This window comes from Erinaceus europaeus, chromosome 11, assembly GCF_950295315.1.
Source record: "Erinaceus europaeus chromosome 11, mEriEur2.1, whole genome shotgun sequence".
NCBI classification, from domain to species: Eukaryota; Metazoa; Chordata; class Mammalia; order Eulipotyphla; family Erinaceidae; genus Erinaceus; species Erinaceus europaeus.
Genome location: NC_080172.1, coordinates 35,009,515 through 35,034,032, shown reverse-complemented (window position 1 = coordinate 35,034,032; position 24,518 = coordinate 35,009,515). Strand labels below are relative to the sequence as shown.

General features: G+C 38.4%; 1 protein-coding gene across 2 annotated transcripts in view; it reads right to left on the bottom strand.

The window, feature by feature from the left end:
• The window catches only part of SLC25A46 (solute carrier family 25 member 46), a 34,958-nt gene extending 26,983 nt beyond the window's left edge, over positions 1-7,975 (bottom strand). Inside the window, exons 1-3 of one of the 2 annotated variants that reach the window (XM_007536489.3) lie at positions 7,895-7,975; positions 3,421-3,463; positions 2,142-2,199 (exon numbers count right to left, since the gene is read on the bottom strand). In XM_007536489.3, coding sequence (XP_007536551.1) covers positions 2,142-2,199; positions 3,421-3,463; positions 7,895-7,913 — 120 coding nt within the window. In that variant the 5' untranslated portion in view covers positions 7,914-7,975. Of the gene's footprint in view, positions 1-2,141; positions 2,200-3,420; positions 3,464-6,750; positions 7,154-7,894 lie in introns of those variants that run through there. The other variant, XM_007536488.3, reaches the window with a different exon arrangement.
• Between the last annotated feature and the right edge of the window lie 16,543 nt (positions 7,976-24,518).

Below are 24,518 nucleotides of genomic sequence, written 5' to 3'. Positions count from 1 at the left end.
CTCAGGTATGAATTTTTCTTTTTCTTCTTCTTTTTTTTGCATAACTCTGTTGCTAACTCTCCAGCCCAAAAGATTTTAATTTTATTAACTATCTTCCCTTGAGTATATATCATCTTTCTAATTAGTATTCTGTATTTCCATGGCAGAGTTGCAAACTAAAATACTATCTTTATAAATTGCATTTCTACAGGATTGTAAGCATTCACTCTCAACGTAGACTTGTATTTAAAATTGAACAAGACAGTTGCTGATTTAAACATTAAATAGCAATATTTGTTGCTAATGATAATTTTAGATTACAAGCAAAAAATAAAATTTGGAAAAACCTATGTTCATAATCAAAAGCTTGTCATAAGTTAAGTACTTTTCTGATAAAATCAGTAGTGATTTTAGTGATGGTGTTTCTTATTTAAAAATTATATAAGTATTTTAACATTTAGAAAATCTACGTACCCAGTAAATTAATATTCTTAAAATAAAATAAGCAATGTAATCAAGAAGTTAAAAATACTGACATGGATAAAAAAATCTACTCAAGAAAAGGCAATACATTTTAAATGTAACACAATATAAAAAGTTCCTTGATCTGGTTTCAGTTTTCACACTGTAAATAACACTTAAGAAATTATTTTTTTGTGTGTGTTTTCATGTATTAATAATAACTGATTATCTGAAAAAAAAGATATAAAATACCTTTTTTTACAAGTTTATATGTATATAATGCTAGACATTTTTTGCTCTTCATAAACAATGTAGTATAACAATACAAAAGCAGATATTAAAATGTATCTTCTGTTGTGCCAACTACTTGAAAATATTTGAAAAATACTTATTTTTCATAAAAATATGAATACTACATCTAATAGTTTATTATTTTTTACTTGATAGGACAGTATGAAATTGAGAGAGGAGGGCCCTCGGAAGATATAGAGACACCTACAGTACTATTTTTACCATTACTAAAGCTTTCCCCTATAGGTGGGGGCCAGGGTCTTGAACCAAGGTCATTGTGCATGGTAACATGTTTACTCAACTAGATGTGCTACTGCCTGCCCCACTGATTATTTCTGACAAATTAAATACATAATGTTTTTATTGCCCCAGTTTTTGAAGATAATTAAGTAAAAAGCCAACTACAGGGTAATTCCATTCAAATGCAGAATATAGTTAGCTAAAACAAACTGACTTACAAAAAAATAATAACCAAACTGACTCATATGGTGGTGATTATAGCAGGGAAAATTGGGGTGAGGGAGAGAATGGTACATAGCTATAGGGTTCTATTTGGTATAAAGGGACAGGAATTTTGGTGGCAGATCTGATAAGTTGTATAGACACTTATATTAAAAAAGAATTAAAAAGACCTTTTGGGGGGTATTTAAAATCAGCAGTCTTATTAAGTTCCTAAATAACACTAGGTTACACTGAGAAAAAGGCTTAAATTTACCATGCTTCATAAATCACTAGTCTTTGTTTTATCTTCAGTCAAGCACGTGCATTCCCAGAACCCAGGTGAGTATGGATCCAGTGAGAGCAAAGGGGCCAGAGCCAGACAGAAAAGGCAAAATGGGGGAAAGGAAGTGTTTTCATCAAAGGTTTTCTTGAGTTAACACTTCTAGAGTTGTTATGCCTATTCTAAGGACATCTACTAATCATGCCCACCTGGCCCGGCTTTCCTCTTTGTTGGCTCTGATAAGTCACATATTCCCATACTTTTAAAAATATTACAGTACTACAAATCAATAATGTTTTTAATAATAAAAAAGAACAAATTTTGTTAAGGAAAAAAAAAGATGCCTATGATCCAGAGTCTGGCAACATAGTTCACTTGGGAGGGCACCTTCTCTGCTATGTATTCAGTGCAGGTTCAAGTCCCCCAATACACCATACACCATACACCCCAATACACCATATGGGAGTATTATAACATGTGAAGCTTTTGTACTATGGTCTCATTTCTTTCTCTCTGGATCTCTTTCTCTTTGAAAAAATAAAAAAGTTGGTCCACATTGGTGAAATTCTGAAGAAAACAAAATAAATATATACATAAAATAAAGTACCTACCATGGTCTCAGCCTGAGTTCTAGATATCAAATCAAAGTTAGTATTACTTTTTAAAAGGTCACAGAGATTTCATTTACCTGACATTGGCGACGTAAAACAATGCAAGGATGGGCCAGTACATTCTCTGTAAAGAGACTATATGAGAATAATTTATATATGCATATACCTGTATATTATCTAGATAAATTTAATTTGCAATATACATGTCATTAATTATACATTATTTTATTTTTCCCATTTTTAAGAATTAAAAAAGCTTAAAGTCTGACATGTTTGCAAATCAACCTATCAATAACAAAATTCATTATGAAAAGAAAACAACACTAAATGTCAGTATGTACAATATAAAGATAACACAAAGATGAAACTGCCTTTCTGTATGTCTAATATGGGAAATTCCTTTCCTAAACAATTTAAAACTCCCATTTTTAAAAGAAGATATTCTGAGTAAAAGTTCTATCAGCAGAGCTCTATTCTTTATGTTTTCTACACTTAAACTTGTTTTAAATGTACTTTACACTGAAATGATTCAAATGATTATGTTAATGAACTACTTTATACATCAAATATTTATTTCTCCTGAAAGCATCTTTCCACAAACTTATTAGTTTAAGCACTGATAGTGCTTTAAACTCAAGGATGAGTTTAAGCACTGACAGTGATGTATATGCACTTACACATACAAATGCATATGTACATCATTAGTAAGTCAAAGGAGTGCATTAAGTATATATACTAAAGCTAAAGAAAAATTAACTCTGACAAAAAGGAAAATTTAGTAGACCAATGTTTTTCTGCTGACAGAATAATCAAGCTTAAGTATGCAAATATGCTTTTTTTTTTCTAGGTTAAAGTATCTAAAGCAGTGAGTCCTGGCATTAAATATACACCTTTGTTCAATTTAGATAGTTTTGAAACAGTGTACACCGGAGATGATGTAATAAAAATAAAGACTTTTTCAAGACATAAACTAATCATTAGAGAAAAGTTAACATGACGATGTGTCTTAATTGCTCACTGTAAAATGAGAGCTAGTATCTAGGTTGTTAAATGGCTTATTAAAAGTACAAGGTTCAACGCACAATCTGTTTTGTATGGAAAGGTAAGATCAGATTTGATAGACAAAAGAAAGTTGTTACAACATTCCTTAACACAACTTTTATTATAAAATCGACTGACTGACTATTCTATATTCTTTCTAGAAAGAAAAATCAAATTATAGACTTTTTTCAAAACATTATGCAATATTTGATATGCTGATCAAAAGAATCAATCTAAAGGCATATTAATCATTTAATATTATAAATTAAAATGAAGAAAAAGCTTAAGTTAAAAATGTTTAGATAAAAACATTACCTCGCAAGTCCAATGCCAAATCCAGCAAATCTATTCAACTGTTCTAAAAAGAGAAGAAATAGGATTACTCATAATCAATATGTAGATTCACTGCAAAAACACATAAAAAATTACCTTCACATGATAAATTACAGGTCCCAAAGTTAAAGTGTGATACAGATCAGACAGATCATTTAAATAAGTGAAGGGCTATATTTGGATTTGTGGCAAATTACAAAATGTGTAACTGCTCTTTTAGCCATATGAGATGGTGAGCTCAGTGTTTACTTTCTTCCCCACTTTTTTTTTTTTTGTCTCCACTTTTAATCAGAGCTCTGGCATATGCTGGTGAAAGAGATAAAAGGATCTAGCTTGAGATCTCTCATATATCCTTGGACCTCTCCAAGCAAGTTCTTGTACTACTGCTGCGCTAGTTCTCCAGTCTGGTCCAAGGCTTCCAAGCTGTGATATTCTTTTAAAAAATCATTTCTATATTGTATCTTTCGATTTAAAAACAACAGTAACCATTTTTAAAAGGCTTAAGCTTTGTTTTAACAAAGTTATCTTAACTCAAGGGATACCAGTTTTCAACTTCTGACTATATAAGCACTTTAAAAAATAGATATTCTTTATATGGTTATTCCAATATAAGTACTAATCAGGTACAACCCCGCTTAGCTTCTGAGATGTGACAAGAACAGAGTAGGTGTGTTCAGGGTGGTATGCCCATGTTGTTAAAATTAAATCACTTGCCATTATCGATGTAGAACTTCTGTGTTAAACAAATAGTTGCACATAAAGCACCTCAAAATTATTATACTAAAAAAATACTTGGGGGTAATCAAAATGGATAAAAATGAAAATTAAAAAGCTCTTTTCTTGAACTTCACCTCTCCAGAGCTCTACCCCACTATGGAAAGATAGAAACAGGATGGGGGTTTGGATCAACATGCCAATGCCCATGTCCAGTGGAGAAGCAATTACAGAAGCCAGAACTCCCACCATCACACTCCAAAAATAATTTTGATCCATACTCCCACTGGGGGAAATATGCTGAGGGTAGAGGATATGAGGGCTCTAGACTCCAACTCCATCGGGATCCGGAGACAGAAAAGGAAAAAGTGAGGGACATTTGGATGTAGTAATAGAGTTATGTGTTACTTGGAAAGGAAGAGAAGACTGGAACTTAAAGGGGGGGGGGGGCAGTTAGTTATATACAAATATAGACAGATAGCTGTAGAAATAATAGTTAACCTGTATCTGCAACCTTAGGAAAACTATAGCTTACAAGGGATTCAGAACTATTGTGGTTGAAACAGTGTGGAATTATACCTGTTGACTTGAAATTTTATAAATCAATAATAATAATAATAAAGCTCTCTTCTCTATTTCAAGCTGTAAATATTTTTAGAGTAGCTATAACTTATTGGGTCTCTGTACTAGCCTACTGAGTACTATGTTGATGGCATTTCTGTTATTACAAAAGTTTACTAGTAGTGACATTCCAATGTTTAAGTTAAAACAGAAGGGAAAAAAAGTATCTTCTCATTGACTAAATAATTCAAAACAGAAGGGAAAAAAAGTATCTTCTTGACTAAATAATTCAAATTCATAGTGGAGAAATATCACAACTACAAGGGAAAAGACATTACATTTCAGCTGTCACACAATATTCACAAAACATGACTTTTCTTACTCACGTCTTCTATCTCCCCATCCTCATCTGTTATTTTTCAAATGAAACAAATGATCTTACAACTTCCCTATAGTCAGAAAAAGGTCATGTAGTCAATGTCTCTGGCGGAAAGTATTTGGTTCACCCTTACCTTGAAAAATGTACAAGCCAAAGAGTAGTTTCATTTGGCCCATTAAGCTACTGTCAGTGTTCCTCTTTGTGCATGTACAAATCATCTCCTAAAACTAACAGAAAATACTGGTGTTTGTTGCAAGATAATGGGAAGGCTTACTATCACCAATTGTGTACATCTGTCAGACTTTTAGCCCTCTTTATCAGACTAGTAACTTCTGCAAAACCTCTTGATTTTAAGAACTCTTCCTAATTAAAACCATCAAAACATTTATGAAAAGATAAAGTAATTGTGTAGCAACTGTATATATACCTTGAATGATTTAATTTATAATCTTTCACTTCTTTGGGGTCCAACAAAAAGAAAAATCTAACAGTAAAAAAGCGAATTGTGTGACAGAGTAGGAAACACACACACACACACCTCCCCATTTGCTTCCTTAGACACTTCATAGGTTAGTAAAACAGCTCACTTGGATAGTGTAACCTTCAAAGGTTGGAGTATGGCCCTCACTGCTCTTCAGAAAGCCTGAGTGCTGTGGTATCTTTCCCCATCTCCCTCTTTCTATATGAAAAAACTCTTGACTGGGAAAGCGAAGCCCTGATGACAACAACAAAAATTGAAAAAATAATAAATAATAGATCTATTATTCTAATAACTTCAGGAGAATGGAATGAGGTAGCCAATGTTTCCATCTTAAATATATTCAGAATATTTAGATGACACAACACGCAGCTAAAACACTAGTTTTCTGATATTCTCTACAGAGAATAACGACATCTTGATTTCAGAGTTTTATCTTGCAATGTTACCAGTGTTTTGTACTCTATGGGCTTTTAGGTGAATAAAATAAAAAAAAACAGGGTGGGTGATATGGAGTGATGTACGGTAGCAGTTTTGTGATTTAGAAAATAGACACAACTATGAATAAAAGGGGGAAAGAAAGAAAATGTGTGTGTGTTTGCCTATCATGTGCTCGGTGCTGCACTGTGCAAGAACTACATTCCATACTTTAAAAACAATGAAGCCTTAGTCTCCTATCTACCTCAACACGAGAAGCCTGAGAGCTGTTGTTTAAAGTCTTTCATCTTTTGTGAATGCAAGAGACAGGTTTGAGGCCCCGTCTGCTCACAGTGGAAAACTCTTTCCAGAACACAAATACATCAAATCAAGGAAACACAGCTGCTAATGAATCAGATTCCATTTCCGATTCCTAACAAACATCGAACCTAATTTCAACTCGGGTCATGAGATTTAATATACCCCAAACCCTTCGTAATTTCGATCATGTACCCTTAGCTAGGGCTGGAGGCTTTTTTTTTTTTTTTTTTTTGGAAACGATCCCAGAGAAAACGTTAGAAAAGAGGAGAGGAAGAAGGCCACTGCAGGGGCAGAGGACGCAAGGAGGAGGGCAGAAGGTGCGGCGAGCGATTGGCCCAGCGGGCAGGGGGCGGGACCCTCCACACGGCTTCCGGGGTCTGCAGGTCCCGCGCATCCGGCTCGCCTCTCCACCCAGCCCCCAGCCCAGTCACCGGCCCCTCACCGCTGCTTTTTCCCGCCACGCTGCTGCTGCCGCCCCCAGGAAAGGCTTCCTCCGCAGGGCCCTCGAGCGGGGTGGAGGGAGCGGGCACGCCGTAGGGAGGGCTCTTCTCGCCCCAGTGCAGGTTGCGGCTACCCGGGATGTCTGGAGGAGTGGTCACCCAGTGGCTCAGGTCCGAGGCGGAGCTGAAAGACCTTGCAGGGAAAGCGCCGCCAAAACCCTGCTCGTCCCGGAGCCCACCCCGATAGCCCAAGCCGTCGAACCCATCCGGTCGTCGCGGATGCATTGCAGTCGGGGCAGGATGAGGCGTGTCCACCCGGAGCCCCACACCGCTGGCGCCCCGGCCACCTAGGGCGGGGAGTACACCTTCTGCTGGGCCGCGGCCGCGTCTGGAGAAATTCTGACAACCGGAAATCACGTTATAGATCCGGAAGTGTTCGGGTCACGCGGTCACTTCCTCTTCCGGTGACTTTAAGCTTCACGGTTGCTAAGGCAACTTGACTCAAAGGACCAAACTTTAAAACTGTCTCAGTGAAAGAAAAGGTGGCAAACTAACTGTAGAGGTAACGGGACGCAGTACTTAAAGGATTCCATAATTGGGATGGCATCCCCCTAGATCATAAGACACATAATGAATGATGTTTGAATGTAGAAGACAACAGGCCTGCGTTACTGACTCGGTAAGAACTCAGGCCCATATTCTGTCCACAAAGATCCCATATCAGGGTCTTATGCCACATTGGCCTGGGGCCTCCTTTCCCAAAAGAGGACTGTTTGAAGTTAATATCGCAGTGTGCATAAAATATCTAGTTTTAGTCTCCTGCACTGAGTGTTCTAAGTACAGTCTTTGGAAATACGTTTTCAACTTGTGAGCAGCGATGTGCTGGAAGACTGCAGCAGGCAAGCATTAGAAAAACTCAAGTGACCAGGGAAAAACAATCCTCTCTTGCCACCTGCATCTTAGAAACAACTCTCTTTGATTTAGAAATTAAACATTTTGCTTTTTAAGACTAGAAAGCAACCATAAGTAAGAGTGTGTGTGTGGTGCACCTGCCAGTCATTCAGGCCACTTTAATCCTAGCAGTATGGTACAAAATCGAGACCTTGGTTAAAATTAAGTATAAACTTGTGTAGAGACTTCTACTACCTGTTTTCATGAGTTCCATGAGCTCTTTGAGCCAAGTTGACCTCCTTAGATCTGATGGAGCCTTCCATGGGTTCTTCCTGCTCCCCTTCTTCCCCACTGGACACCCAGGATTCTGAGAGCTTTCAGAAAAGAACACTTAGGTACTATTTGTTCTCAGCCTTCTAGAAGGGGACCGTTATTTAAAGAGATAATCAAGTTAGTTTTGATTGGATTGACATTCTTAAATCAGATTATGATGGGGCTTGGGCAAATGTCTTGAAATTCTTTTATATATATATATTTATTTATTTTCCCTTTTGTTGCCCTTGTTTTTTATTGTTGTTGTAGTTATTGTTGTTATTGATGTCATCGTGTTAGATAGGACAGAGAGAAATGGAGAGAGGAGGGGAAGACGGGGAGAGAAAGACAGACACCTGCAGACCTGCTTCACCGCCTGTGAAGTGATTCCCCTACAGGCGGGGAGCCGGGCGTCGAACTGGGTTTCTTACTCAGGCCCTTGTGCTTTGCGCCATGTGCGCTTAACCCACTGTGCTACCGCCCGATTCCCTGTGTCTTGAAATTCTTAAGTGTATCCCAGTACTACTCAAGTACTAATACTAAAGTACTGGATAATCAATACCAAATTGGTTTCTGATCTAGGTAATTAAAATATTTTTTCCTGTTATTTAGGAATAATTGACTCGGATAAAATTGACTCAGATTGAAAACATTGTTAATTCATAGGAAAAGGAGAAAAAAACGTAAGTGCAAGCTTTAGTATAAAAGCTCTGGAATCCTACAATTACACTGCATCACCAGTAGACTATGGAAAGCAGTTGAGTAAACTGGGAAAGAAACAATGACAGTCCATCATCTCACATCCAAATAAGTTAAAGCTGTGTTATATTTTAATATTTATATTTGTATTTTAATGACTATATTCTATTTATATAAATATATTATTTATATTTTAATGATTGAATATTAGAAGAAAACAATAGGTGAAGCGCAAGGATCCCGCTTAGAGCTTCCGACTCCTCACCTGCAGGGAGGTCATTTCACAAGCAGTGAAGCAGGCCTGCAGGTGTCTTTCTCTCTCCTTACTTTCTTATCCCCTCCCAGTTTCTCTCTCCTATCTAAAAGAAAAAGTAAATAGCCATATTTGTGGATTCATAGTGCAGGCATCAGGCCCCAGCAATAACCCTAGAGAGAAAGAAAGTAAGGGAGGAAGGAAGGAAGGAAGGAAGGGAGAAAGAAAGGAAAGAGAAAAAGGAAGAAAGAAAGAAAGAAAGAAAGGCAAACAATAGGCGAATATTTCTTAAGAGTGAAATGAAAAGCTTTAAAAAAAATGTCAGCAAAGTTTAAAGCCATATGTGAAAATAACTAATCAGTTTGACCATGTTTAAATTTCATTTTCAGCTTGATAAATTTAAAAAAAAAAAAAAAGGAATCTAGTGGGGACTGGGCGGTAGCACAGCTTGTTAAAGGGGTTAACAAAGCACAAAGACAGGCCTAAGGATCCGAGTTCCACCGCTCTCCAAAGGATCCCGGTTCCACCCCCCCATCTTCCTACTCCCCCTAACCCCCATTCATGCTAGTCCAGAGTACTAACAGCTATTCAACCTCTTGTGCTGCAATATGCAGACTTTTAATTGGTCCATTTTGATGTTTTTTTCACCAGAGCAGTCTTAAGCAACGCTGGGCACCAAACCTGGATGAGCTCTCACATACAATTAATTTATTTAGTCATCACTAAAGACTTCACCACTGCAGGGATAATTTCTATAGGGAGAAGAGAGGAAGAAGGGGAGGGAGAAAGAGGAAGGAAGAAAGAGGGTGGGAGAAAGAGAAAGACACCATAGTACTGAAGTTTTTTTCCAACTTGGCATGTGTCAGGCTCAAACATGGGTCACAGGCAAGGCAAAGCAAATACACTCTCCAGGTGAACGATTTTTCTTTCCTCAGTTTTATTTCTTAAATATTCATTATAGGATATTAGAAAACAAAAACCTATATTGAACCTGGTAGAGGGAAAGCTTCGTGAGTGATAGAGCAGTGCTGTAGATGTCTTTAATTATTTCTGTCTCTTTCCCTCTCTCTTTATTTTACCCTCTACCAAAAGAGAAGTTATATATATATATAGTAAGTGGGAGTTGTAGAGAGGTCATGATGCAAGCAAACACTGAGGCCTAGTCTGCTGACAATAAATAAATAAATAAACTATCACACAAATAAACACATAAAATATAAATCAAATTACACATGATGTGAAAGTAACTTGCTGGTAAAATGAATATTTTAGATGAGTGCAGTTTGAAATAAGGCAGTGAAGATGCTCATGCTCTTGATTAGAATATAGTAAAGTTTGAGGCATATGATTAAGAAAATAAATATGCGCTTTAAAATGGTTCAACTTCTCATTGTTTCATTGAAACTGAGGCTTCAAAAGGATGGGGCTCTCTGGTGTAGCTGAGAGGTAGGGGTAAGGGACTGTTTTCTGCCAACAGTTAGTTAAAACTGAATTTGGAGATAGAAGGACAGCATCAGAAATTCAGATTTCTTTTTTTTTTTTTTTTGCCTCCAGGATTATTGCTGGGGCTTGCGTGCACTATGAATCCACTGCTCCTGGAGGCCATTCCCACCCCCCCCACCCCCCACTTTTGTTGCGGTTGTTGTTGTAGTTATTGTTGTTGATGTCGTTCGTTGTTGGATAGGAGAGAAAGAAATGGAGAGAGGAGGAAAAGACGGGAAGAGAAAGATAGACACCTGCAGACCTGCTTCACAGCCTGTGAAGCCATGCCCCTTGCAGGTGGGGAGGCGGGCTGGAACCGGGATTATGCCAGTCCTTGCGCTCTGCACCGCGTGCGTTTAACCCAGTGCGCTACCGCCCGATTCCCAGAAATTCAGGTTTCTAACTTTGTAAATGACCTTAACTTTTTGAAATAATGAAGAATAATGAGGCTATACTCCAAGAAAAAAGAAGATCTGAAGCCCTCTGAGCCTTCCCACTTGTCCCAAAATCCAGATCCTGGTTTTCCATGTCACTCCCACTTCTGGTATAAACTATTGTTCTCTTCTTGGAGGATCAGGAAGGTTGATTTAAGTTATAACTCCTGCCTCTGTTGAAGGTTCAAATAACAATTAAATGAGCATTCTTCGCTTTATGCAAAAGCTTGTGTGACAATGTTTGCCTTTATGTGATACTAGGCACCATGATTATGTTTGATTTCATTGTCTCTCTAATAACTAGCTAGTGAACACTCAATATATAAATTATACATTTAAGTACTATTTGATAAATGTTATCTATGTAAGAATGTTACTCACTGTGCTAAGGAAACGTGACCCTTAAGTTACCCTAAGAGAGAGGAAAACCAGTAGAGGAAGACTGCCAGAAGTGATTCCAAAAATGAGTATATCACATAGAAAATTCTTGCATTAGAAAATAACATACACGCATACGTTGTGTAATCTTTTTTTTTTTAATAAGGGGATTTATTTAAAAGGATACCCTTAGCTTATAGCTGGAAGACCCAATTCAAAAATAGAACCTCCTCCCCACCCCACCCCCAAATACTGTTCTAGAGAACCAAAAAGAAAATTGGATAAGCCTGGCTGTGTGTGTGCTTGTGTGTGAAAAACAGAAGTTTTATCCTATTTATATTTACCATATCTTTATTTTTTTTCTTTCTATTTTGAGTATATTCTATGTGTTGATACCCCAGAATCTGCTAAGATAAATTTTTAAATTTTTCTCAATTTCACTTTTATTTTTGTTCTCAACTTATTCATCTCTTAGACTGGATTTCAGAGAGGCCTAGGATCAAGTATTAAATTTTATTTTTTTTAAATAACTGTTAGTTTAAAAATTAGTTAATTTACTTTTTTAAAGTTTTCCTTTCTATTTACTGGAGAATTAATGGATCACAGTACAGTTTTTGACAGATTGGTACAATTTCTTCTGTCCCTGTATTGGTGTTGGAAGAACACTGTTCCAAACACTTAGGTCCTTTTCCACCATCATGCACCAGGACCCCAAAGTGCCCCTCCCACCCCTCTTCATCTTCTCTTTTCCCCCAGAGTCCTTTGCTTTGGTGCAATACACCATACCCAGTTCATGTTTTATTTTGTGATTTCCTTTTCTATCTTAGTTGCTTACATTCCACCTATGAGCAAGATCAACTGGTATTTGTTGTTCTATTTTTTTAATGTTTATTTATAAAAAGGAAACACTGACAAAAACCATAGGATAAGAGGGGTCCACAGGAGTTGGACCAATTTACATTCCCATCAGTAGTGTAGAAGGAGGGTTCCTAGCTGTCCACATCCTCACTAAAACTTGCTCTTATATTTTCTTTTCTTTCTTGCTTTTTAAGAATTTATTCATGAGAAAGATAGGAGGAGAGAGAGAACCAAACAGCACTCTGACACATGTGCTGCTGGGGATTGAACTCGGGACCGAACTCGGGACCTCATGGTTGAGAGTCCAGTGCATTATCTACTGCACCACTTCCCAGACCACTTTCTGTCTTTTCTAATATATAACATTCTCACAGGTGTAAAGTGGTATCACATTGTTATCTTTATATTCATTTCTCTCATAACTTTAAGCATTTTTTCTAATATCTGTTAGTTTTTTAGATAGCTTCTTTGATGAAGATTTTATCCAGGTCTCCTCCCCTTTTTTCAATGGGATTGTTTAGTTTCTTATTTTTGAGTTTGGTGAGTTCTTAAATGTCTTGGTTACTAATCGTTGTCTGATCTACCACATGTAAAGATCTTCCCCCATCCCATGGAGAGTCTCTCTGTTTTATGATGATGCTTTCTTTTGCTGTGCAGAGGCTTTTCAGTTTGATGTAGTTCCATTGGTTTATTTTTATTTTTTTTCATTTTTCTTCCAGTTGGACTTGAGCTGTCAAAGAAGCTATGATAAATGTTTTTTTTTTTTTTAAGTTACAATGAAAAGAGTTCTGATATATTTTTTTCACTAAATATTTGATGGTTTCTGGTCTAAATTCCAAATATTTGATCCATCTGAAGTGTATGTGGTGAAATGTGATGGTTCAGTTTCATTTATCCACGTTTCAGTCCAATTTCATCAACACCATTTGTTGAAGAGATTCTTCTTTCTCCACTTAATGTTTGGGACCCCCTTATAAAAAATTAGATGTCTGTAGGTGAGGAGGCTTACAAAATAGTTAATTTACTTTTTTTAAAAAATAAAATTTTAGAACTGCATTAGGTAGGTTCACAGTAATATTTTTTGAAAAAAAAATCAGAAGCAAACAAATTTCTTAAGACTGTGAGAACTATGGTGATTACTTCTGTGGAGGTGGGGGCACAGAACTTTGTTAGTGAGTACATTTTTATAATTTTACCCTATAATCTTGTAAGCCACTATTAATCACAATAAGTAAATCTATTTGTTTTAGGTAAAAAAAAAATTACAAGAAAGGGTCCTTTAGAGTCCCTCCTTTTATATACATAGCCTCTTCTATTAGCAATATCCTCCACCAGAGTGATACATCTACATTTGATGGCCCTGAGTGGGCACATCATTCTCATAGTTTCCACAGGAGTTCAGTCAACAAACATTCCAATGATCTATTGTCTGGAATATAATATCAAAATGTACTAAAGAAATCAAAATACTTAGTTGGCTTTTACTGTGGATAGAAATAATTCATGACTGACATATTTTAAGTTTACATCACTTAAAATCTATTTCTGAAATTACTAATTTTTAATCAACATATTTCACTATTATACACCAAAGTAAGTGTCAGGACTTACATGTAGACAATACCCTGTTGATACTGTCTGTAGACAGTATCACCTATATTTTTACAGTGCTCCAGACCTTAAGGATTCCACTGAACATTGTGTTAATCTTAGATGTTAACTATCTTTATTTTTTTTATTGATTTACTAATGATCAACAAGACCATAGGATAAGAGAGGTACAATTCCATATAATTCCCACCACCAGCGATCCATGTCACAACCCCTCCACTGGAAGCTTTCCTATTCTTTATCTCTCTGAGAGTATGGATCCAGGATCATTATGGGGTGCAGAAGGTGAAAGGTCTGCCTTCTGTAATTGCTTCTCCACTGGACATGGACATTGGCAGGTTGAGCCATACTCCCAGCCTGTTTCTATCTTTTCCTACTTGGATAGGGCTCTGGAGAGGTAGGGTTCCAGGACACATTGGTGAGGTTGTCTGCCCAGGGGAGTCAGTTTGGTGGTCATGGTAGCATCTGCAATTTGGTGGTTAAAAACCATTAAGATAGAAAGCAGAACAAGGGAGTCGGGCGGTAGTGTAGTGGGTTAAGGGCATGTGGCATGAAGTGCAAGGACATCCGGTTCAAGCCTCCAGCTCTCCACTTGCAGGGGAGTCACTTTACAAGCGGTGAAGCAGGTCTGCAGGTGTCTATCTTTCTTTCCCCCTCTCTGTCTTCCCCTCCTCTCTCCATTTCTCTCTGTCCTATCCAACAATGATGACATCAATAACAACAATAACCACAACAATAAAAAAGAAAGCAGAATAAATTATTTAATAATTAGGAATCTAAAGGTAACAATAGAGTAGATGAGATTTGGGGTCTCCATTTTGGAAAAAGCTAGAAAGTCTATTTGAGGTATATTCCAAGGGGTCCATGATGTTATTAATTTTAGCCTGATCTCAACAGCTAACATGCATATGGACTAAACATTGTCTGGGGATATGGTGTCAAGAGTTGCAAGTAGGACTAGAGAGCTGGATCAGGGAAGAGAGTAGCTCCCAAATATGGAAAAAAATATATAAATACTGTTAACTGTAAACCCCATCGATCTGATTTGGAGCCTGTGTAATCTCTGCATCCCTGTAGGTCTGAGCTCACATTCTGTTGTCATAGCTAGGAATATTCTATGCTGTGCTAATTTCAGGACCAGTCTTTCTCTAACCCCACCTCCCTTAAGAGAATGGGGCAGTTTCTACTATTCTTTTTCCACATTGAGAACAAGCGGGTCCACAATGCTGTTCTTGATGGAGATGACCAGCATCGGTGGAGAGAGGGATCTGTTAGACGTCTGAGCCCATCATATCTATGTGAGAATCCCAGGATTCCCTGACTAGGGTCCCAAGTGATGGGGTGGCCTGGTAGTGACCAAAAGAGCCATCATTAAAAGTATTCTGGTCTCCTGCCCTTATCCACCTTTTGTGGTCCTTGATTTATCTTCATGTGTTTTAAGGCTCTTAACTCCCCTTTGATGAAGTCATGCACTCCTTTAATATATCTTAGTCTTTTGTAATTTATTTATTTATTTTTGCCTCCAGGGTTATTGTTGGGGCTCTGTGCCTGCACTACTAATCTACAACACCTGGTGGCCATTATTTTTCCATTATTGTTTTTTGTTGCTGCTGCTGTTGTTGCTGTTGATGCTACTGGATAGGATGGAGAGAAACTGAAAGAGGAGTTGAAGACAGAGGGGGAGAGAGAAATAGACACCTGCAGAGCTGCTTCACCACTTGTGAAGCGACTCCTCCCCCACGCAGGTGGGGAGCCTGGGGCTTCAACTGGGATCCTTGAGTGGGTTATGCTTAAAGCGGTGCCAGGCTCCCAGTCTTTTTTCTTATTAGTAAAGTTTTAAGTAGGGGATGAAAATACAAAAACAAACATTAGTTTCAGTTTAAATTAAAATTTCTCTTTCCCAGTTTACCATACCATTTTAAAGAGTTGATAACTTCTTGAATATATGCTGGGCTAGCGTTGTGGGTGGGAGAGAGGATCCAGTGACTTGTGGCAGAGTGGTAATATGATTCTTTATTGATGTGGGTGCTCCAGAGTGGGTGTGAGTGCAGCTGATTAAGCCACGTGGACCACAATGGCCGCCTCCTGCTCTGCATGCCTGCCCTTCTCCAGGTCTGGACGCTGGAGAGGAAAGAGAGGAAGAAGAAGAGAGGAAGAGAGCGAAACCAGGAACAAAAATTTTTTTTTTTTTGTTTTTTGTTTTTTTTAAATTTTTTATTTAAGAAAGGATTAGTGAACAAAAGCATAAGGTAGGAGGGGTACAACTCCACACAATTCCCACCACCCAATCCCCATAACCCACCCCCTCCCATGGTAGCTTTCCCATTCTCTATCCCTCTGGGAGCATGGACCCAGGGTCGTTGAGGGTTGCAGAAGGTAGAAGGTCTGGCTTCTGTAGTTGCTTCCCCGCTGAACATGGGCGTTGACTGGTCGGTCCATATCCCCAGTCTGCCTCTCTCTTTCCCTAGTAGGGTGTGTCTCTGGGGAAGCTGAGCTCCAGGACACATTGGTGGGGTCTTCAATCCAGGGAAGCCTAGCCAGCATCCTGGTGGCATCTGGAACCTGGTGATTGAAAAGAGAGTTAACATATGAAGCCAAACAATTTGTTGAGCAATCATGGATCCCAAGCTTGGAATAGTGGAGAGGAAGTGTTAGGGAGGTACTCACTGCAAACTCTAGTGTACTTCTGCTTTCAGGTATATATTTTGCAGTAGTTTATGGATACGTGTGCACATAAGCTCTCTCTCACAGAAACTGGTGTATATCTAGGTTATGGGACTTTGTTAGAAAGTGAACTACCTGAGATGAAATTAGAGTGTACTATTAAAGGAAAGGTCTCACCCGAGTAATGAAGCTGAAGGGTTGTCATTCCACACGTGAAGTCTCTGGATACAGTCTGAGGTGAAGCATGTTGAGATGGCAATCGTTGCTTTGGTTAGGTTGTGATCGGCGGATGCGATATTATTTGGTTTGGATTGGGAGATGTGTACGGGAAAGTGGGCCCTATCCAAGGGTTCCAGGACTGGGGGAAGTAGGGGCTCTATAGTGAAGATGTGAGGTTCCTGCTGTCTTAGGGTTCAAAAAGACAATCAATAGTTAATAGTATCATCACATTATTTGTTAATTGGGTTAACTTTGAAAAGTCCCTTTGTTATGGTTTGCTGTACAGTACCCAGTATCTTGTATATAGCTGTGCTATTGGAAGCTTCTAATCTACTTGGTCTAATCTACTTGAGAGAGTTCGCATATCAAATACATAGCCTATATATTAAAAAGATTCAGTTTGTCTTTTGAGAAACTTTGAGACATACAATTGATTTCCCCCTCTCATATTAATTAACTACTGATTTATATGTCTACATTTTGCTAGGAGTGTACATAAACACCATTCCCACCACCAAAGGACTGTGACCCATCCCTCCCGCCCACTCCCACCCCCCACTGGCCCAGGAAGCTACATGTCTACCCCTCACCACTGGGTTTTTACTTTGCTGCCCTACTTACAATTTGATCAGGTCCTGCTTTTAGTTTCCCTTTCAGATCTTCTAAGTCAGCTTCTGTTGATGAGTGGGATCATCCCATACTCATCTTTATCTTTCTGACTTAGTTCACTTAACACAATTCCTTCTAGCTCTGTCCAAGATGGGTCAGAGAAGGTGGGTTCATTGTTCTTGATAGCTGCATAGTATTCCATTGTGTATATATACCACAGCTTTCTCAGCCACTCATCTGGTGTTGGGCACCTGGGTTGCTTCCAGGTTTTAGCTATTATGAATTGTGCTGCTATGAACATAGGAGTACACACCTCTTTTTGGTTGGGTGTTACGGAGTCCTTGGGGTATAACCCCAGGAGAGGAATTATTGGGTCATATGGAAGGTCCATGTCTAGCCTTCTGAGAGTTTTCCAGACTGCTCTCCACAGAGGCTGTACCAATTTACATTCCCACCAGCAATGTAAAAGGGTTCCTCTGTCCCCACATCCTCTCCAGCATTTGTTGCTGCTGTCCTTTTTGATGTATGCCATTCTTACAGGAGTGAGGTGGTATCTTAGTGTTGTCTTAATTTGCATTTCTCTGACAATCAGTGACCTAGAGCAGTTTTTCATATGTTTGTTAGCCTTTTGGATCTCCTCTGTGGTGAATGTTTTGTTCATTTCCTCTGCCCATTTTTGGATGGGGTCATTTGCTTTTTTGCGGCTAAGTTTGCTGAGCTCTTTATATATTTTGGTGATTAGTTTCTTGTCTGATGTCTGGCATGTGAAGATCTTCTCCCATTCTGTGAGGGGTCTCTCTGTTTGTTTAATAGTTTCTTTGGATGTGCAGAAGCTTTTCAATTTGATGTAGTCCCATTGGTTTGTTTCTGCTTTGGTCTTCCTTGCAATTGGGTTTGATTCATCAAAGATGTCCTTGAGGTGTAGGTGGGAAAGTGTTTTACCAATGTTTTCCTCTAAGTATTTGATTGTTTCTGGTCTGACATCTAGGTCTTTGATCCATTTGGAGTTGATTTTTGTTTCTGGTGAGATAAAGTGGTTCAATTTCATTCTTCTGCATGTTTCAACCCAGTTTTCCCAGCACCATTTATTGAAGAGAGCCTCCTTTTTCCATTTAATACTTTGGGCCCCCTTATCAAAAATTAGATGCCCATAGGTGTTGGGATTTACTTCTGGGCTTTCAATTCTGTTCCACTGGTCTGTGTGCCTATTTTTGTTCCAGTACCATGCTGTTTTGATGATGATGGCTTTATAATATAGTTTAAGGTCTGGGAGTGTGATGCCTCCATTTCTGTTTCTTTTCCTTAAGATGGTTTTGGCAATCTAGGTGTTTTCAGGTTCCAGATAAATGATTGTAGTGTTTGTTCTATTCTCTTAAAGTAGCCTGGTAGAACTTTAATGGGTATTGCATTAAATTTGTATATGGCTCTGGGGAGAATATTCATTTTGATGATATTTATTCTTCCAATCCATGAGCATGGGATATCTTTCCATTTCTTGGTATCAGTTTCTATCTCCTTGAGTAGCGACTCATAGTTTTCAGTATACAAGTCTTTCACTTCTTTCAAGTCTCTCCCCCTCTCTGTCTTCCCCTCTTCTCTCCATTTCTCTCTGTCCTATCTAACGATGATATCAGTAACAACAATAATAACTACAACAATAAAAAGGGCAACAAAAGGGAAAATAAATAAATAAAATAAAAATATTAAAAACAAAAACCCTAAGTGGCAAGTCGGAATGGAGATGGCTAGGAAAGGGGGTGGAGAGAGGCAACAGGCATGATGGGAAGGTGGAAGCCTCCTTAGCAACTGTTGTGATGGTTTTAACTGGAATTACCTATACCCTGAGGGGATAACGTGGTGGGGAGACCTTTAGTCATTTCTAAGACAAAGTAGAAGATTGTTATGTAAATAATAATACCTGCATGGAAATAATGGTGGTTTGTGGGCCCTGCCAATGTTCAACCACATCTGCACTATTTCCCAACAAATATACTCTCACTGGTAATCTGCTTTTAAAAGTGTTTAAATTAGAATATATTGTTGCGGGGGGCGGCAGGCAGTGGCACACCTGGTTAAGTGCACACATTACAGTGTGCAAAGGCCCTAGGTTCAAGCCCCTGGTCTCCACATACAGGGGTAAGCCTCATAAGTGATGAAGTAGAGCTGCATATGTCTCTGTCTCTCTACCTCTCTATCTTCCTCTCCCCCCTCAATTTCTCTCCATATCTGTCCAACAATATATATAGTATATATTTATATACATTAAATGTATTTATATTTATTTGTTTTATTATTATATGTTATTGGATATATATCCATATATATATAATCTAGTTGGATGCTGTTATGTCCTCTGCTTTGTTTAAATTCACCCCCTTGAATTGTACATACAAAACACCCTGGATGCTTAGGTACTAATGAAGAATGGTTAGGGCCCAGATTTGCTAATCTAAATTTACTAACAACAGTTTGATCAAAAAGCATAGTTAATTACCTTTATATAGATACCATGATTTAAAAAAAATTTTTTTAAGTTAGATTACTGGTGTGTGGGGTGGGTAGGCATTTTGGAGAAGGTGTTTACAGTGCTAGAATACAATATCTCATAGTAAACTACTTTTCAGTAGCTTCCTGTGGCAGGATATCCAATGTATGTACAGTATTATCAATACACCATGGTATTTGTAATGATTTCTTTAAAAATAAACTAATAATGATTTTGTGGTTTGTGATTGTATTTCAAAGTTAATAATGGTTTCCACATAGTATTTCATCAGTTAGCTTGAATGTGGGAAGACAGGAAAAGGAAGGCACAATTACTCTTACAGGTCCTAATTAGTTAAATTCTAGTCAGGAGATGCTTTAAGAACTTCCTTGGGGATGTAAGAGCCACTCCCATAGAGTCCTTAGCAACTAGCTTGGACCACAACAACCAGCAGCCTCAACTGTGAGTCCTGCTTCTTAAGAGTTGGGACCTAAGGCTATTATGGCATTAACCATCCAGAGGCTATAAGCAGAAGTTCCACAAAACACCACGAATGGCCACAACCCCTCACTTCAGGAAACGTTAAAAAAGAAAAGAACGGAAAAGAAAAAGTTGGAGATGTCTGTGCTTATTGCCATGGGAATGTGAAATAAAAGAAAATTTAAAAGGCATTTAATCTTGAAAAAAATGTCCAAGTTATCAGAAAAAAATCTAGGAGAGGGGAAAGTGGTGATAGGATTCACTTAACTTACTTTTTCTTAATATAAGTCTGAATGGAATGTATTCTTTTCTTGATTTATAGTCAGATGATTTCTTCTTTAGTTTCTAGACTAAATTATGTATTTGGTAGTGCATGTTACTTATATGAAAACTGGATATGTTTTTAGTATTGTGTTACTTTTCTAACTTTGTTTTAACAGGAGCTTATATGTACTAGGGATTGTTTTAAAAATTCCAAGTCTATTCCATTGCAGATGAACTGCTGAGCACTCAGGAAACTTGCTGGAGCCATTTCAAGAACTGACATCTTTTAAAATGTGTAAATAGTTTAGTGATACTGATTAAACTTCTCCCAGATGAATTGGGTATCTAATTTTAGGAATCAGTATCCTAAAATTTTGTCTGGTTAGATTTAAGGAAAATATACATTATGTTGCTACTCAGAGAGATTCACAGTATACAGAAACATATCAGTACACAATGCAATCCTATTTAATCCTATTTAATTTTTAGTATAGTATTTCCCAAACTTATTTCACAAAAAAACCTGTCAGAGATAATTATATACTTGTAATTTCTTTTTTAAAAATATTTTATTTATTTTCCCTTTTGTTGTCCTTGTTGCTTTTTATCATTGTTGTAGTCATTGTTATTGACGTCGTTGTTGTTAGATAGGACAGAGAGAAATGAAGAGAGGAAGGGAAGACAGGGGGAGAGAAAGACAGACATCTGCAGACCTGCTTCACCACTTGTGAAGTGACTCCCCTACAGGTGGGGAGCCGGGGCTCAAACAGGGATCCTTCCACTGGTCCTTGTGCTTTATGCCACTGTACACTTAACACACTGCGCTACCACCTGACTCCCTATACTAGTAATGTCTGTGCCACAAAATGCATTTGGAATTTACTGTTTTAAATTAAATATCACATTCTGTTTTAATTTTAACGGATGTATATTTTTCTTTTCTTTTTTGAATCTTTTATTTTTCATTTAATTAAATTTTTTGAGTAGAAGCACTTCTCAGCTTTGGCTTATTGTGGTGCCAGGGAATGAACATGGTATCTCTGAGCTTCACACATGAAAGCTTGTTGCATAAATATAACATGCTACTACCCCATGTCCTACTGTACATCGATTTAGATTATATTTTCATAAAACCAAAATGAATTAGTTTTCAAAAATATTTCATATATGTGTGTATAATACATAATATTTTGTCTCTTCTTTATTTATCTATGTATGTATTTAATTTAGCCATCAGGATTACCCTCTGGGGTTTGGTGCTTGCACAGCTTAACCATTTCTGTGGCCATTTTTTCAATTTTCTTTTAATTTTTTTTTTATTTATAAAATGGAGATATTTACAAGATCATAGGATAAGAAGGGGTACAATTCCACACATTTCCCACCACCAGAACTCCATGTCCCATCCCCTCCTTTTAAAGTTTTCTAGTTTTTATCCCTGTGGGAGTATGGACCCAGATCATTATGGGGTGCAGAAGGTGGAAGGTCTGGCTTCTGTAATTGCTTCTTCGCTGAATATGGGCTTTGGCAGACGAGTCCATGTTACCAGCCTCTCTCTCTCTTTCCCTAGTGGGGCATGGTTCTGGGGAGGTGAGGCTCCAGGACATATTGGTGGAGTTGTCTGCCTAGGGAAGTCAGGTTGGCATCATTATAGCATCTGGAACCTGGTGGCTGAAAAAGAGTTAAGATATAAAGCAGAACAAATTGTTGACTATGAACCTAAAGGGAAGAATAATGCAGATGAAGATTTGGGGGTCTCCATTTTGGAAAAAGCTAGTAGGTCTATTTTATATATATTCCAAAAGGTCAACAAACGTGAAAAGTTGCTCCAGGTCACTGATTTTCAGAGAAATGCAAATAAAGACAGCAATGAGATTTTCTTTCTTTTTAAAAATATTCTTTTTGTTGTTGTTGTTGATGGGGCTGGGTGCCTGGACTACTAATCCACTCTGGTGGCCAATTTTTTTTTTTTAAATTTTTTATTTAAGAAAGGATTAGTGAACAAAAGCATAAGGTAGGAGGGGTACAACTCCACACAATTCCCACCACCCAATCCCCATAACCCACCCCCTCCCATGGTAGCTTTCCCATTCTCTATCCCTCTGGGAGCATGGACCCAGGGTCGTTGAGGGTTGCAGAAGGTAGAAGGTCTGGCTTCTGTAGTTGCTTCCCCGCTGAACATGGGCGTTGACTGGTCGGTCCATATCCCCAGTCTGCCTCTCTCTTTCCCTAGTAGGGTGTGTCTCTGGGGAAGCTGAGCTCCAGGACACATTGGTGGGGTCTTCAATCCAGGGAAGCCTAGCCAGCATCCTGGTGGCATCTGGAACCTGGTGATTGAAAAGAGAGTTAACATATGAAGCCAAACAATTTGTTGAGCAATCATGGATCCCAAGCTTGGAATAGTGGAGAGGAAGTGTTAGGGAGGTACTCACTGCAAACTCTAGTGTACTTCTGCTTTCAGGTATATATTTTGCAGTAGTTTATGGATACGTGTGCACATAAGCTCTCTCTCACAGAAACTGGTGTATATCTAGGTTATGGGACTTTGTTAGAAAGTGAACTACCTGAGATGAAATTAGAGTGTACTATTAAAGGAAAGGTCTCACCCGAGTAATGAAGCTGAAGGGTTGTCATTCCACACGTGAAGTCTCTGGATACAGTCTGAGGTGAAGCATGTTGAGATGGCAATCGTTGCTTTGGTTAGGTTGTGATCGGCGGATGCGATATTATTTGGTTTGGATTGGGAGATGCGTACGGGAAAGTGGGCCCTATCCAAGGGTTCCAGGACTGGGGGAAGTAGGGGCTCTATAGTGAAGATGTGAGGTTCCTGCTGTCTTAGGGTTCAAAAAGACAATCAATAGTTAATATTATCATCACATTATTTGTTAATTGGGTTAACTTTGAAAAGTCCCTTTGTTATGGTTTGCTGTACAGTACTCAGTATCTTGTGTATAGCTGTGCTATTGGAAGCTTCTAATCTGCTTGGTCTAATCTACTTGAGAGAGTTCGCATATCAAATACATAGCCTATATATTAAAAAGATTCAGTTTGTCTTTTGAGAAACTTTGAGACATACAATTGATTTCCCCCTCTCATATTAATTAACTACTGATTTATATGTCTACATTTTGCTAGGAGTGTACATAAACACCATTCCCACCACCAAAGGACTGTGACCCATCCCTCCCGCCCACTCCCACCCCCCACTGGCCCAGAAAGCTACATGTCTACCCCTCACCACTGGGTTTTTACTTTGCTGCCCTACTTACAATTTGATCAGGTCCTGCTTTTAGTTTCCCTTTCAGATCTTCTAAGTCAGCTTCTGTTGATGAGTGGGATCATCCCATACTCATCTTTATCTTTCTGACTTAGTTCACTTAACATAATTCCTTCTAGCTCTGTCCAAGATGGGTCAGAGAAGGTGGGTTCATTGTTCTTGATAGCTGCATAGTATTCCATTGTGTATATATACCACAGCTTTCTCAGCCACTCATCTGGTGTTGGGCACCTGGGTTGCTTCCAGGTTTTAGCTATTATGAATTGTGCTGCTATGAACATAGGAGTACACACCTCTTTTTGGTTGGGTGTTACGGAGTCCTTGGGGTATAACCCCAGGAGAGGAATTATTGGGTCATATGGAAGGTCCATGTCTAGCCTTCTGAGAGTCTTCCAGACTGCTCTCCACAGAGGCTGTACCAATTTACATTCTGGTGGCCATTTTTTTCACATTATTATTTTTGGGTAGGACAGAAAGAAATTGAGAGGGGACAGGTAAGAGGAACGAGAAGGGGAGATAGAAAGATGGAGACCTGCAAACCTGCTTTGCTGTTTCTTAAGAGTTCCCCCTGCAGGTGGGATTGGGGCTAGAACCCAGATCCTTGCTAGGGTACTTGTGCTTAACCTAGTGCACCCCTTCTTGCCCCTGCCCTATTGATTTATTCTTTACCAGAGCACTCACTACTCAGCTCTGGCTTATAGTGAGTGGTGTTGGGGATTGTACCTGGGACTTTGGAGTTTATATTATCTTACTTGCCCTCCATTTTCTTTCTTTTTGAGAAAGGCTGAGAAAGAGAGAACAGAGAGTAGAGACACATGCATCACAGATCCACTGAATTAAACTTGGTCCATGTA